This window comes from Rissa tridactyla, chromosome 1 (genome assembly GCF_028500815.1).
Source record: "Rissa tridactyla isolate bRisTri1 chromosome 1, bRisTri1.patW.cur.20221130, whole genome shotgun sequence".
Classification (NCBI taxonomy): domain Eukaryota; kingdom Metazoa; phylum Chordata; class Aves; order Charadriiformes; family Laridae; genus Rissa; species Rissa tridactyla.
In genome coordinates this window covers 99,488,906-99,505,398 of record NC_071466.1, presented here as the reverse complement: position 1 = coordinate 99,505,398, position 16,493 = coordinate 99,488,906, and the positions used below count along the sequence as shown (strand labels likewise).

General features: G+C 43.2%; 1 protein-coding gene across 1 annotated transcript in view; it reads left to right on the top strand.

The window, feature by feature from the left end:
* The window catches only part of ABCG1 (ATP binding cassette subfamily G member 1), a 64,411-nt gene extending 54,279 nt beyond the window's left edge, over window positions 1-10,132 (top strand). Inside the window, exon 15 of the mRNA XM_054186927.1 lies at window positions 1,388-10,132. Coding sequence (XP_054042902.1) covers window positions 1,388-1,616 — 229 coding nt within the window. The 3' untranslated portion in view covers window positions 1,617-10,132. The remainder of the gene's footprint in view (window positions 1-1,387) is intronic.
* The last annotated feature ends 6,361 nt before the right edge of the window (window positions 10,133-16,493 follow it).

Here is a 16,493-nt window from a genome sequence, read left to right as displayed (position 1 = left end):
GTGATTAACCTCTCATCTTGGAAATGCTGTTTGTTTGCCTTTGTTTGCTTGATTGGTTATTTTGGGTGCCAAAGTGACTACAGAGCATGAGAGTATAAACATAAATGTGATGTAGACCACATTATCTCACTACGTTTTATGTTGTATATGATGGGAAATAAATAGGAGCATTCAGTACAGATTATCAGCCACAACTCCATGTAAGTGCCCTTGATTTCAGTGGGATTGCACAGCACGCAAATGTCCCTGGATTTTGCAATAGTGGGTTTCTGAAATAATAGGGACAGTATGCCCTACTGATAAGTTGATGCCACCACCTCATTTTGGAAGAAAATGTTGTATAAATCACTGCTGCATCCTAGGTAGACTTGTTGGATAAAGACCTGTTTTTAAATTTTGCGGTAGCACTGCCACAAGAGGCATGGGATTTCTGTCATCTCTAATCTAAACTAGTAGTTTAAGAACCATAGGCACCTTATATTCTATCTATGCCTGTCACTTTTACTGTCTGAGACAGCTATCTTAAGAGGGGATAACTGCCATCAGGAAACTTCTGGAGGCTAGCACAGAGGAATAGTTCAGACTAGATATTTAACCGTTTATAGCTGAAGTTAGGTGAGGTGAATTTTCCCATCCCACCTTTTCCCCACCCTGCCCAAGATAAACTATTACTGAGAAAACCCAAGCTAAAATATCCTCTCATTTGGCACGTGAGGTCTTACACAAAGACCTTTCAAAGATTAAGAGACCTCACCCCTTGAATTAGGAGCTGGAATTCAAGAGGAGGCCGTAAACCATTGTCTAGCCCGTATGGGATCTCCTGAAGCTGGAGGGAGCTGTCATACACATGGGAACCATGATGGTGTATCTCCTTGCAAAGTCAAATCCAAAGTGCACCCAGTGCCAGGGGAGACATGGGAGCTGTGCATTGTCAGTGAAACTGTGGCATGTGGAAGGAAAGAGAAGAAAAGTTCTAGACTGTGCCAGTTTTAATATATTTCTGACATCAAACTACAGTTGTATCCCCCTTGCTTAGTTTCAAAAAATGGAATTAATGATGTCACTTCTAAAAAGAGAATTTCTGAATACGAGCTGAAAGTGGTCTGCTTTGTATTTTAATGTTTTTCTTTGGAGAAATTGCTCTATACACTAACTGGAAGCAGTTAAAGGCAAAACTTCTGCCCCTGTTCAATCTTATGTAAAATGCCAGTGACATGTAATTAGCTTAATTGTAACAGGGATAGAATTTGCCCCGAGACACATATGTCAGAACAATATTGAACCCCTCAGTGTTGCCAACCGAGCTCTCGTTAGGGATTGTATTGCTGGCGGAGTACTAAAGAGATCATCAGGACTTCTCCTTGTAATCCATCCTTCTTCTCTCCAGATACGGGTTCGAAGGAGTTATTCTCTCCATCTATGGACTGGATCGAGAAGATCTACATTGTGACAAAGATGATACTTGCCATTTTCAAAAATCAGAGGCCATTCTGAGAGAACTGGACGTAGAAAATGCCAAACTTTACCTGGACTTCATCGTTCTTGGAATTTTCTTCTTCTCTCTGCGCCTAATTGCCTATTTTGTTCTCAGATACAAAATCCGAGCAGAGAGGTAAAGGAAAAACAGCTAAAACGATGCAGTAGGAAGATCTTTAGACATGCAATAGAGTGCACTTGACATTGTCTCACTGTGGCAGGCCAGTCTCCAGTGCCCAGCTAGATGCTGTTATGACCTAGCCCATAGAGAACCACAATGGGATAGTGGACATATAGTGTTAAGCCAATCGGTCCAGTTGGGTTGGGTCATGTTTTCATTACACTTTCTAGCTTTAACTAGGAAGCAGACATAGAAGGGAATTTTACACCGCAGAATATCAATACCGAGGCAGTGTAACTGTAATAAAAAACCTGGCTGCAGGAACTTTCCTTATGAAAACCAATTTCGTGAGAAGGTAATACTAGTCCTGGTAGCCAGAATAGTATAATGCCATCTATAGGTAACAAGGTAATGAGGTGCAAAATTGAGAAAGCAAAGAAAATAGGATTCTTTCATCTTTTTAAATTCAAAGTTTCATCTTTGCAGTTTTCTATGTATTACTTTGCAATACTTTTCCACAGAATTACCCCTTCTGGCCAAAAGTCTGTAAATGTATTCATTAATAAGGTAAAGATATCTTTTTAATACGGATACTTTTTTAGAACAAACCTAAAGTGATTCAAGTCATTATTTTTGTTTCTGTCTAAATTTAGAATTCTGGTGCTTTGCTTGTCGAGCTGGTCTCATATCTGAAAATTGTAATGGTAGGAGGAAAAGGCAGATTCCAAGTCTGCACTAAACCTGTGGTCCATATTTGGAAGCAACAATAGATAGCACAGGCAGTCAGACATGTTCAAGCTGTTGCTGAGTGATTGAAAAAAACATTCTTTTGCAGTGTCTTTTAAATCCTCAATATTTGTGATATTTAAAATACTAACGATACTCATTATCTGTATGATCTACCTCCTGTGCATTTTAAAATCAAAGCACTCCAAGGCTCATTTTTTCTTAAATTGTGAAAGCAGAATCTATCCCTAAAGCCTGAGCGGTTGTTAAAGCCTGATGGAGTGCAAGAGCTATCCACAGCTCAGAGCTTGGGTTATTGTGCTAAAACATGTGTGACTGCCTCATATGGCAGTGGTCATTTTATCTGCAACACACTATGTGTAGGACTCTCCTCAAAATACGCAGATGACCTTGTAATACTGCAGGTCTAATTATGCCAAGCAGTTTTGTTCTCATCCTGAATTCTACATGCACAACATGGGAACCTGATACTAATTGATCTAAACACCAATGAAAACGTTAAAAGAAGCATGCATTTGTTTTTGCATATCTCACCTTTGTAAACTTGGCAGTGGGAATTCTGGTTCCAAGTTGATGTGAATTTTGTCACTGATTTTCAACCCAAAATGACATCGTGGGGCCCATACTCATGTTGGACACCTTGGTGAGTTCTCTGTGAGTTCCATTAACTTCTGCCTTTACTGCGCGTTTACCTTAGTGTCACAGACCTGTGAGTCAGACCTACAAATTCTACAAATGCATTACTCCTATCAGGATACTGAAGCCTTGTAGATTGGAAGCAGCTCAATGTCAGCAAACCATTGAGGAGCTCAGCAGCTCATGACAGCAGGGTAGATGAAGAGAAGACTTTGGGCACGTGCTGGTGAGCAGCAGTCAGCAGTTCACAGACTGTTTTCGAGGACTCCATGGCTACATCTATACTAGTAAACTGAATAATGCCAGGGCCAGCTCTGTTAGTCCTCAGGGAAGTGGGGGAATGGTCTCTGTACTGTACTAACTTCTAAAGAGAGCCCAAACATTGTCTGGAAAAGCTCTGGCTGTGATGGACTGCAGCTCTGCCATTTAGCAGTGAAGAGAATTGTTTCTCAGTTTTCCTGGCCAGTGCCCAGGTTTTATTTAATTTACCAATATAGACATAGACCACGTGTATCTCAGGATGCTTAAATTAAGACTGTGTCCGGAAGACCTTGAGTCACGTGTTTTAGGATGGTTAGCTGAACCTTCCATGAAAATTAGATTGACCTCTGAAAGCAAGGACAATCCTTACTGTAGAAGAAAAAAATGTCCTTGCACAATCTCCTTGCATAGTTTTGTTGCTTTTTTTTTTTTTTTTCAAAAAATGTCCTGAAGCCAGTAGAGCTTTTGTACAGTTCTGCAGCTTCTCCAGGCATAATCACAAGCATGTATGGGCCTATATGGCTGTCAGATTTGAGAAATTTAAGAATTTTGGCTATTCTAAATAGTACTCATAACTGTGAGCAGTTTTTAAATAAGCCACAAGCTGAAATATTTTGGCACAACATGCCTTGATTATTTCAAGACTCAAAATATTTGTGAATAGTACAGGTGGTTCAAATGCTGTTTGCAAGCAGATAAAAAACTACCTTTGCCAAATTACTCTCTTGCTGCTCGCTGCTGGTCCAGCTGTAGGCTAGCTGAGTGGGAAAGAGTGCGGTGTCCATGGCATTAAATACCTTCAGGGTTCGTGTTTTGTGTTTACCAACACCATTTACCAAATACCCCATTGAAAATCCATTGCAGTGTACCAAATGAAGTGACTTTGCTGACATTTCAACGCTGTTAACTTATGCAATGACAATGATGTCTTCTCCCATTTACATCAATTTAGCAGTATGAGTTCCTTGGATACCATCTTGTTATCTGTGTCTGTTCCTCTGTTCTTAGACCTCCTTATTTTCTCTCTTTAGTCTGCAGCAAGTCCTCCTGTGCTGTACTTTTGTGTTGTATGATGGTAGCCAAAAGTCTGGTCCTCCACGAGCGTTCCTAAGAAAATGCATGCTCTGAAGTATTTTTTGTCGCTCCTATTTTTTGTTCGATACATTTTTTCCCAGCCATCTGCTGACAGCATTTAGCTGAAAGTTACTATTCTGAGGAACAATTTCAGACTGTAGTATCCCACTGAAGAAATAAATTAATTTGCTTGAAACTCAGTGCTACACATAAATGGGATAATCATTCTTTCCCTCCTTAGCTCTAAAATTAACTAATGATACCTCTTTTGCCGCTACTGTGTGACAGAAGTATTTAAAGTCCATCCCAATTATGTTTTCATATACTGCAAAGATTTTTAACACAGTCTCAAGTTGGCTTTTTTCTATTTATGTGGAAATAAATTCTAACAGGCTGGTATAAAATGCATTCCCAGGTTAATGGACTGAGCATGCACGTGCTGTATCCTTAAGCAAGCTCATTGTGAAACTCTGGAGGCTTCACGTGGAAGAATAATGAATCCAGGAAGATTCTAAAGACTTCAGATCCTCAGTTTATATAGCCATATATAAATAGCCATAAACTGGTTAAAATCAATGTCATTATTACCATTCGAACCAGTCACAATCTGGCTAAAAGTTGCATAAGAGGCTAAAGTTCTTTTAAAGGTCTCTTGCGACTGAATGTATGATTTCTGTTGGGATTGCAGGGAGACTTTAGTGTTATGTTGGCCTGCTTGTTTTATTTCAGTTTGTTTTGTGTGTGTTGCTTCCGTTACTCATCAGTTAAGACTTTATGTGCTTCAAATGTTTTGTGATTTTTTTGGAAACTTGCATATAGTCTGAAAAACCCTGAAAGTTTTTAAAAATAATTTAAAACATTATGATTTACAATTAAATAAAAGATTCTGTGGAAAGCAGATTCTACTCACATACGAAATTGAGAAAATTTTATCTTTATGGATCAAAGGGAGTAACAGAAGGATATCTGGTGCTGAAATCTTGTTCACTCCTTAATATTTGGAGCCCAAGACGTCTTTTTTTCACTAAAGGAGAGGAACATAGATACACATGATAGGGAGAGCTGGTTGTGTAAGTGGGGGATAATGAACACTTGAGTCCAAGTACTGGATGTATCCAATGACTGGCATTTCAGTCTGTTCTTTGGTGTCAAAGTCTGTGTTATCAACAGAAATGAATGCTTCATTAAACTTCCATTTTTAGAAAGCAGCGCAGTACATACATACGTACGCGGTCCCACCCCAGCGATTCTTACAGAGGAGGTCCTAGCTGTCCTATTTACTCAACTGCTAGGTGGATGTCTTTTGCTCTAATGGGATCTTTTGAAGCCCTGTTCCAACAAAATGCTTAAGTACGTTAACTTCTCACATCTGCATTGTGAATCAAAGGAACGACTAATGTCTTTAAGATAGAGTCCAGGCTTAAGTGCTTTGCTGGGTGGGGACTGTGTTGCACAGGAAGACTGAGACGTTGGCTGTCTAAACACACTCGGAGACTATACTGAGAAATCCACTTGCTTTGGGTTAGTCTCTAGGAGACTACAGCTTTACAGTGATCTTGAATTAATCTTTTGGAATCACAAGATACTTCTTTTGAGGGGAAAAGGAGAATGAAAATCAAGCATGGAGATGAGTGTATATTTTTCTGTATAGTTACTGTTGCTTTGCATAATTGCTTTTGTTATCTGCATAGTTTTGGTAAGGAAAAAGGAACCTTTTTTTTTTTTCAGTATTAGAAATGCCAATCCAGGACTGCTTGACATTCGAACAATGTCAGCATTTATTTTTACTCTACAAACCAATCTTAATTATTTTTCAGTGTTAACTTCTATTGGAATGCAGTTTTATTCTTTTGTCTCCTGCTCTGTGACGCTCATATTTAAGAATGATAACAAAGGGCAGAGGGAGAGACTCAAGGTGCCCTGTTGATGTTTCCAAACAGAGCTACCATTCTGTGATTCCATGATTCCTCAGAAAATGTGTGTGAGGAGGGCGCAAACAGCATGCGTACCTCTTTCTGCAGCCTGATGCACCTTCTTCCACGTTGCCTTTGCTCACTGAGCTTCAGGTCCAGTCTCATCTGGTGGCTGTGTGGGACAGAGGGCCATGCATGTTTGTCGTGCATGACACAGGAGAGCCCCCCCAGCTCTGCGCGGTTGGTTATCAGCTCCTTCACTGGGGGCAAATCAGTTCTGTGGGGTGTTTTTGATACCTGTGGGATCTGCTCTGGTGCTCCTTGATCTGAGGATCACGCAGGAGCTGGCTTGGAGCCTTCTTCACAGGGGCTGAGCACAGCATTTTCTGTCCCAGTCTGGCACTGGCTTTGCACTGGTGTATCCTTTTTGGAGGGTGGATTTTGAAGTTCATCAGCTCTCTTGGGTTGAGTGGGATGCAAGCAGAAGCTTGAATGCTTTCCCACACAGAACAGTTCTCTTGACCTGTGTTTGTTTTGGTCCAGGCTTTGAGAGTTAGTATGAACATGGTTGAAAGGACATCAGCTGCAGGAGTAGCAGCGAGGCAGAGCTTTCTTCTGAATGCACGGGTAGAGCTCGGGGTGCAGGTGTCTAGCCGCAGCCTTGGCCTACTTGTCAGGATCCGGGTGTGGAGTAAGAGGACATTACACGTGTGCTGCTTTTAACTATGGATACCATGATTCAGCCAATGAAATTAAATTCTTTTTCATCACCTGGGTACTGTTTTTGGAGATGGTCTATCTCACAGAACCATAGCTGTCTAAAAACGAGAAACTCAGTCTAAGTTAATTGTCTACTTTTCTCTGTAAAAAAAAAGGAAAGAAATGGCCATCTCCAGGACAAATGGACCTGAGGTACGTCCATAATTCCCTGAGGTAGGTATTTTTCCTAGTGACTTGAATTCTGGCAAATGCAGTGAGTATTACTATAGCAGTTGCCCCATTTGAAGGCACGCCAGTTCCCAGGGGGGTTCAGAGCAATGTCAGCTGGAGCAGGACTGGATCCTCATTTTACCAGTGTGTTTCCAGTTTTTGCAACAGCCCTGAAGTGGACAAATTGAAAAGTTAGCAGTTAGCAGTTATTCAGCTTCCTCGACTTACTGAGCTGTAGTTTATGCATTTCTTCTTCTCCCAAGCTAACTTGAGAAGTTAATGAGGACTAGATGGGCCGCTACAAAGGCAATCTTTCACACTGAACTTAGCATCTCCTTTGTGATCTTTCCAAGGCATGTATTCTGGGCACTGGCAGAAGATTTGGAATTAGGTTATGTGACAAAAAAGTACGGTTTGCCCTCATGGAGGTACATAACTCTTGCACTGAGGATCGAGGGAGCCTAGGAAGGTGCCTTAGAGAGCCTACTGACCTGCTCTGGACACGTCAAGTTAGAAGAGACGAGCCCCTCTACGTTGAAACTTAAGAGCTTAAAGCTTTGGCGCTTAGACCTTTGGAGCTCAGACCTTTGGGTCTGGGAGTTCAAGCAATTCCTTGCTCAAATGGAAGCTTGTTAAAACTGGTCTTGCATTGTGGGTACCATAGCACGCTTAACAAGCAGATGTGGTGTTTTAAGTTACTTTGTTTCTGTAGCCCTACTGTAAGTTTGAAAAGGTCTGGACTTCGCCCTGAACTCTTGAGCGTTAGGATTGTTGTTCCCTTTAACATTCACACAGGACAGGAAAGATCCCTGCCAAAAGCAGGAATATTAGAAAACATCGAGGTTGGTTTTGGCAGTAGCTGGCCTTAGGCGCCTCCAGAGCAGGGTGACCGTGGTAGATAATCCTTCTGTATTTCTGCAGAGGGGATCTCGGTGGGAGCTGCAGAGATGCTGTCCCACGTGGTGTTCCTTTTCCTTTGAGAAAATGCTCTTCTCGTCTATTCCCATTTTCGTACCAGAACAGCCCGATAGGGTGCAGTTGCTCAGGAGTTTCTTTCCTTTAGTTCTGTGTGGAAAGCCATTTATAAAGTATGATAATAACACAGGCATTTTGAAAAGCCATTGGGAGCTAGAAGTAGGCGGAAAATGACACCGTGTCATGTCCTCTGTAGCAGCTGGTGACAGGCTGATCATTGCTGTGCCAGTGACACGGGTCCCATTAATGCTGCCACACAGCAGTAGCGAGTGCATAAATTAAGTGCTGAGCTCTGCTATTCATGGACAGGAGCAGTAGTGTTTTCAGGGATCAACTCCTACTGTCCTGTTCTGTTTTCATAATATATAAAGATATTGTTATAACGGATCCCACTGAGTGGTTTTTATAACCCCAGATATCGTTCTGCATATTACATGTCCAAAACTTGCAGGTTGAGCCTGCAGACATAACAAGTTTGCTTTTAATTCTGTGTGTTAGAGTATTTCTGTTTCTGTACACATTTCAGGTAGAGTTTGTGAAGGAGTAATGGTACCGTAGAGCATGAAATCTAGCCGCAGTGTGTTTATTATTTTGAAATCTTATCACAAACCGTAACTTTACACAGTTGTCAACTGTAGAACCTTCCTTGAAGAGACTGAGATTTCTGTTGAGACCCATTGCCAGCACAGTAAAACTAAGGGTGACCAAGGCAAAATAAGTATCCTTTGGCACAAGAAATCCCCATGGCTCAGCCTGCCAGCCCGCATTCTCTGCGTTGGTCATGCCTTCAAGATACATCAAGATTTTGTCGACCCGTTTTCTTTCTGGGGGCCTCCATGCAGCTCAGCCCATGCTTACCCGTTGCTTGTGTCCTTATTGCCAGATATTCGTGGTTGCTGCCCACGTGGGGTGTGAAAATGAGCTGCTTGGGAACAGTGTGAGGTAGTTACTGGTGGAGGGGTGGCTTTCAGACTTCTTTGAGCTACGGAATACATAACGCGCTGGATCTATGGGTGTGCTTCACTCTTTCAAGAAGAAAAAACTCTAAAAAATGAAGAAAAAACTCTAAAAACTCTAAAATGTCTTTCTAAGCAGATTGCAAGGCAACATGGAAGTCTTTACTTTTAAGGTTTGACAGGGTTTTTTTACTTCAGTGGCATCAGTGATACCTTTTTTTTTTTTCTGACCCCACTGTAGCTTATTTTACTAGCCCATTTAGATGAATCATTATACAAACTCCTTTCTATTACTTCCAAAAACCAGCTTTCCTGGCCGCAATGATAATAGTACCAACCTTTACAAAGGTGAATTAGTTGTTGAGCAATTAAAAAAAATATGGAAAAGATGCTCTTAAATTATAGTAAAAGTAAACGAAATTTAAGGAACAGATTACAACTGATATATCGAAAAAGAAGACAAACAAGTCCTGCAGTGTGGCCAAGCCTTTATCTGTGTCAGTAAGGATTTGTGAAATACCTTATCTGAGTCAGTTGACCTTATTGTGAGATACTGCCCTTGAATCAGTTACTGAATTATTTAACATTTGTTCTTTTGTTTTTAAAGCAAGAGTCAATGCAAGGTATCATTTTAAATCAGCGTGCTAAAGTGTGCATATTCTGTATATCTAATATGTCATTGTTGTCTCTTGTTTCTGTAATGCATTTGCATTACTATGAATCAATTTTATTATGCTTCTCTAGAGACTACTGCTGCCTGCACGCTGTGATATATTTGCACTGTTGTAGATATATATATATATGCATATATATAATTATATTATATAAACCATGTCTTTTTCAGGTTGCTTGTTACCTTTGTAGTTTACGCTTACCGGTACAGTGGACCTGAGTAAAAATGTGGGATGTGGGGCATTCTGATGATACATTACAATAATAGAGAAATCTTTGTATATTTCTGTATACTTAATACCCGTAAGAAGAGATTTGTATGTGCATTATTTTCCAAACTAGGGCTTTGTTTTCTGAGACTAGAGGACATTTATGATAACGTAAAAAAAAAAAAAAAATCAAATAAAGTGGTATTATTTTCAGACAGATGCCTTTGTCCCCGTTCTCTCTCAAAGGGAGGTGGCAGGTGTGTCGGTAGTGATGCGTTTTCACTGCCTGTCGGCACAGACATCAGATCGCCTGTCTGAGATGTACATTGTGGTGGTTTCAGGTAACTCCCAATACAGGTAGGTTGCAGAAATAGACAGTAAGAGTTCTTAAAAACATAAGCGCAGTCGCATTGGCTCAGAGCAATGTGTCTGACGGTGAACAACAGCACCGCACAGTAAGAGTGCAAGAACAGGGCAAGCATCGGGGGGTGCTTCCCTGGCAAACCCTACACAGTTCAAGGACTTCCTGAGCCAGTGGGATTGTCTTTGTATTTCCTTGCCTTTTAAGGGATTTTCCTTCCACAGCCTTACCTGCTGTTCGTCTTGACCATTCTACCTGCAAGTGTCGGCAGAGGTTCCACATGCTCTTGCATTACAGGAGGCAGAAAAGGATCATTCTCTCTTTACCATCTGCTCGGCACTCTGGAATGGATAGGTTTCCTCCTCCCTTGTTCCCAGCCAAAGAGAAACCACGATTTATTCTGCCAGCCACACCTCTCCATTCCCCACGTTGCAAAACACCGTTCTCCCTTGTTCAGCCACAACACGCCAACACCCGTGCTTTGTTCCTCTGCAGCTCTCTGTGCATTTCTGTCGTCATGAAAGGTCTCTTTGCCTAGTTTAAAAAGCCAATATTTTTCCTCTCACCTTTCTCCTGAAAATCCACACTGTCCAAGAAATGACATGCTTACTATCTCTGCACCTCCGAACAGTCTCCCAAAATACGGTCCATGCGGCATTGGGACTGCTGCTTCCAATTGCCCTGGCTGGGAAACTTGGGCAGAAAACTCAACCTGTGTAGGGCCCCAAGAACAGCAGTGTCAGAAGAAGGGTTTCAGTGCAGGTGCCCCTTGCTTTGCCATACGCTTTGACTGGGTGGTTTTTCATGCTGTTAAGCTGTCTGTCTGTGTATGGGACTTCAGGTCAAGCCTAGACGACATCCCTGTCCTTGTGCCACCCCTCCTGGCCACCACAGCAAGAAGATTACCTGCACTGGTCACCACAGTTCAAGGATAACAGCCATAACTTTTACAAGTTAGTTAAGTGTCCAGTGCTTGGTAACGTGAGCAGTGATGCTTAAAAGATAATTACCCTAAGGATGCAATAGGATTGCATTTTCAAAACTAAAGACAGTTTTCTAACGATAACAAAGATCATACATTATGTTATGTTTTATAGACCTATAAATAATACTAGACTGAAGGAATTATGGTCCTAAAAACTAGAAGCTTCCCCGTGCCGACTGTCCATAGATCAGGAAGGGAAGAAAAGGAACAGGAGTCCTTCGTAGCCCGAGTGGCAACGTGAATTAAGTGTTCTATATTTCAGTTAATGCTATGAAATAAGCCAACCATAAACTGCTCATTAGCAACGCTGCAAAAATTAATACACCTCACATGCAATCACCGTCCACTGTGTACTCTGAAAGGATTCATAAAATAAGGAGCGTTTGAAAATAAAGGTTGCTTTATGTTCTGTTCTGTAATGGCTACCCATTTAAAACCTGCTTTGTAATGCGGGTTGAAAGGTGCTGGGAGCCGGGGAAGCTGCCTCAGTAAGAAGGATGGCCTCTTTCAGCAGGGGAGGATACAGGGATCTGTGCCGTGCCCAGGTGAGCGATGAGCGGCCGTCGTGCTGTCAGTCGCTAGCGCTCACATCTTGTCTGGGGAGAGCCTTCATAAAGGACTTGGCAGGAAAGTGTGTGGTGCAAGTTCTGTTTACGGCCCAAAAGCTGTCAAGGGCTGGATTAGTCAAATTGGCACTAATGGCATAATTTCTTTTTTTGATTTTATTTTAAATTTCATAGCTTCATTTTAGTTTTTTTTCTGTGCCTTGAAGATTTTTTCAAGATCCGTGAATTTTTTTTATGCAATGTTAACTTGGTGCAACGTCGTGGCTGGATGCTTGATGGTTCATTTTGTGCCTGTGCCCACACACACAATAGGAAGGCTGAGAAGGAAGTCATGACTTGATCTCTTCCACAGATGGAAAACATTATCAAAACATGAAGATGATCCATTGTCAGCCTCTGACTGCGACAACACCCCTCAGAGTTGCCGTATTTCCCCCTACTTCTTTCTAGCACCCAGTCAATCTCTTGTCCCACCACCACCTCTTCTGCTTTGCTGGGCAGGTTGAATAAAGCTCCACCTGTTCCTAGGTCAAATCTTACGTAGATTTCATGGCTTTATCAGGAGTCTTACGGGTGCTTTTTGTCTATCTCCTGTGTAAGAATCAGAAAGTAGCCCCAAAGTAACTAGAGAAGAAACAAAAGCTACAATAAAGCTTTTGATTTTGCTCTTTCTGTTTGCTGAAACCCGTATCCTGAGTCTTGGTGAAGCATCCTTTGGATGGGGCATAATGCCAAGTCTGAAAAGGGGTAACAAGCCGGGGAAATCCTTCTTTGTGGCAGGAAGGGACATGTGTCCTGGCTGGGTTTTACTTACCAAATTTACCTTTCGTGAAGCTTCCTGGAAACACCACACACCAAAATCATCAAATGGATGATGCCTGCTTTCAAACAACCGTCTTCACTCCTGTGTTTCTTCAGACCCAACTAACTTTCACGGGCTTTGAACCCTGGGAATTTCCTAGAGTTTCTGCAACAAGTTCAGCAATGAAGGTGTTTGGCTCAGCTGCAGTGAAATGTTGTGATTCCAGACTTCCAGGGTTTCATTTCAATTGTGGTATTTCAGTATTAAATCCCTCAAAACTTCTGTTTTCCAAAACAACCTTTTGTTATGCTCAGGGATGGAAGCACATGCTGAAGGAAGCCTGGGGAACCTAACACGGAGACGGGTGGGAGCAAGACCCTGAAAGAGCCTGTCTTTGTCTAGCGTCTTCTCTAAGGGGAATTTCTGGGTACCGCAATGGGCATAGAAAGGGTGCTCACAAAGCACGAGAAGTTATTACAGCTACATGAATAGATACACTAGTCTCCAGCAGAAAAGTACTTTGTTTCCTTACCCTGCTCACCTCTGATGGACACACAGAAATTTTGCCATTGAGTAGCACCAAATGACTGCAAACGCTTCAGCACACGGGTGCTACTGGTTAGTTCTAGCACCTGAATGTATTACACATTGCAGCACACATTTTAGAGCAAAGTCTATCTGTTTGGCCGTTGTCTTCTAGTACTGAGGACATGTTTGTAGTCTCGTCCTCCCATTGCATACCTGGTGGACCGTACTGGGACAGGGACCATATATGCTGTCTTGGGTAGTCGGGCAGCTCACTATTCATTGTACTGACAGTGGCAGCTTTCAAATGCCTTAGAATAAAGTTCAGATGGGAAAAAAAAAGAAGTCTACAGAGTAATAGTGGACTGTTCTGCACAAAGAGGACTTTTGTTTCTGGCAGAGATACTTGGGAAACTCTCACCCGAGAGTTTCTGAAACGCTCACCTGAAGTTTGCTCATAAGGAAGGTTTTGCAACCTGCACCTCAGAGCATTGAGTCCCCCCTTTTGGACTCATCCTGGCAGCGAGGGCAACCTCCTGGAAGCTGAATCTGGGTCTCGAGATCATCATTCTGCCTGGTTTTAACACAGGGAATCAGATTTGGTCCTTGTGTTTTACCTTCTGCTTTCCAAGCTGTTGAATGGCATCATGGTCAAGTTTTCACGCTTTAGTTGAACCAGTAGCTCGTTAGAGACTTGTGGCAGAACCGTGCGATTTAGCTGCTCTCAACAGAGGAAGATTTCAGTTTCTGTATTCTTTTTAGCTTTGATTTATCACCTTGTCTGAAACCTTCCTTTTGAACGGGAGCTTTGCCAGAGGAGGTGCGTGATAGCTGTAGCAGGAAGCGTACCCTTTCCAGAGACATCTGGAAATGTGAAGTAAGTGGGCACATTACAATACACATTTTTGGAGGTGTTTTCAGTTCTATCCCTTTTTCAGATTTCTACAGGTTTGTTCTTTGTTGCTAGCGCCCATCTGCTCTGAGCTCCTTCTCTGTCCTAGTTTTCTCCCCTTTAATTCTCCATGTCAGTCAAATACAGCTTTCCTGCATTGCTTCAAAATGACTGATTTCTGAGACCTTTTCCTTGGCTACAATTGTTTTAAAAAGCGGTAGAATATCCTCCCTCACTGAAGAACCACACCGGCAATCACTCTGCAATGTCAAACATTTTCTGTTCAGCCTTATTAGAAGCTGAAGCATTGGTTGCACACAGCTGTCATGATTGCAGACAGTTTAGGACTACCAGGCATCCGTGATTTTAAATGTCATCCCCTGTGTGCGCAATAGCCTCATCAGCATAAACGCTTTGTGTCACAGAGAATTGATTCCTGTTATGGTAGCACCTTTGCTGACGAAAATTGTGCGGCTGACCTACTTTTCCCCCCCACACCCGAAAAATATTCGGAACTTTGTTTACTTGTTCGGCACTCGCTGTACAGTCATGTGGGGATGCGAGCAGAGTTGCAAAGATACAAAGGGCAAGTCCTCATTTGTGCTTCTCACATTTCCTTGTTAAAACTGATTTGGATTTGTGACAGTTCTGCATGTTGTTAGAAGAGAAGCCTCGTTGTACGCTTATCCCCCACCTCTCCCCAGACAGCCCTTTTGGTCACTGAAGGACAGAGAACCAGAAGACCCCGTGTGGCCACCTGTTGGTCTCAAGGCATCATGGTTGCACTTGGATTTCTTTCCATTATGCAGACTAATCAGGTAAAGTAACCAGCCTGAAACACTAGAAGCAGTTTTAAAGTTTCTGTTTAAATTTCTCTTTCTAGTGCTGGACACAGGTCCATACCAGCAAAAAGAATGGGGGGAAAAAATATGAAGAAGGGACAGAAAAGGACAGACTTTAAACAATCCAATAGTACAAAGCCATTTCAATTGCATCAGCTGGTGAAGCCTGTCAATCTATTGACGCAAAATAAATGAACGACCTGCGCATATCTACTTGTGTCTATCTGCTGTCCAGACTATGAGCTCCAAAATGCGATCAATGCCATCAGCTGCCAGGACGCCTCCGTCCCCGTGCAGCGGTGTGTCTTTCTTGGGCCTCCGCCACCAGGTCGTCTAGGAAAGCCACCATCAAGCCAGAGGTGTGTGCCAGGGCAGTGGTGTTCCCCATCTCTCTCTCTCCTGTCCCTTGAGTGGGTCTCTCCAGCATCGAGAGGCTCTGATGGGGAAACCCAAGGGAGCAGATATGTACAGTTTCTTGTGTAGGCACCCTTTGGAGCTGGGTGGAGCCTTTCTGGACAGTTCAATTCACTCTACTGGGGACACCTGAACTAGCCAGATGATTTTCAGCCCAGAGGTTGTCTTCTCCTCTCTGAGGGCTGTGAACGGGGCCTGTGGTCACTGGCTCAGGTGTAGGGAGCCCACAGAGCAGCCCTGAAAGTGAGGAGAGGAAGGTCCCTCTTTCTGTAGACACATCTCTGCAGGTCCTGCACACTCCTCTTTGGTGTGCATTCCTGTTTTGGGATCTCATTTTGCTCTACTTTGGCTCTGCCTGCCATCTTCAAATCCTCAGCTTACACATCACAAAAGCGTACTTGGAGAAATCTCTAAGGAGGGATGTGTCTCCACCATTTTCTCTCTCTCCTTGCAGCACAGCCCGGCACAGCTGCTCTTTCCTGCCATGCCTCGAGCACGGCTTTGCTGCCACAGCCGTCTCATGTTACCCACTTTGTTCCCAGTGGTGCTCTTAGAGGCTCCTTGCTGTGCTCTCACTCAGCCACAGCAGGGAAGCGTTCCAGCTGCAGTGCTGAGCACTAAAGACACACAGGAGCAAGCAGCCACACTCACCTGGAGACCAGGAGCTTCTCCGGTGTCTGGCGAGATACAGCAGGTTCAACTTTAGGTACAGGTCAGGACCTGTGTCTTGCTCTTAGTGTTGCAGAGAGTTTTCCCGAGCATGACCCACGGGACCCACGTGTGGGGACGCTGGTTGACAGTGAGAGTGGCCGGTGCTTCAGCTGCATGTTGGGCCAGCAGCCGGGGCCCATGTTGGGTTAGGCAGGATACCCTGTGGGTACCCGCCTTCCTGAGCTACTCTGTGTCCCCGCTGGTAGCAGCAACGAGGTATCAGCAGCATCAGGGACGCAGTGATGCAGAGAGCAGGAGGTCTCTGAGTCAGATGAGCTCAGCTGTCAGCTAACAAAGGTACCCTTCTCAGGGCCATGAAGATGATGACAGGGCTGGAGCACCTCTCCTGTCAGGGCAGACTGAGAGCGCTGAGGTTGTTCAGCCTGGAGAAGAGGAGGCTCAGGGAGATCTTATAGTGGCCTTCC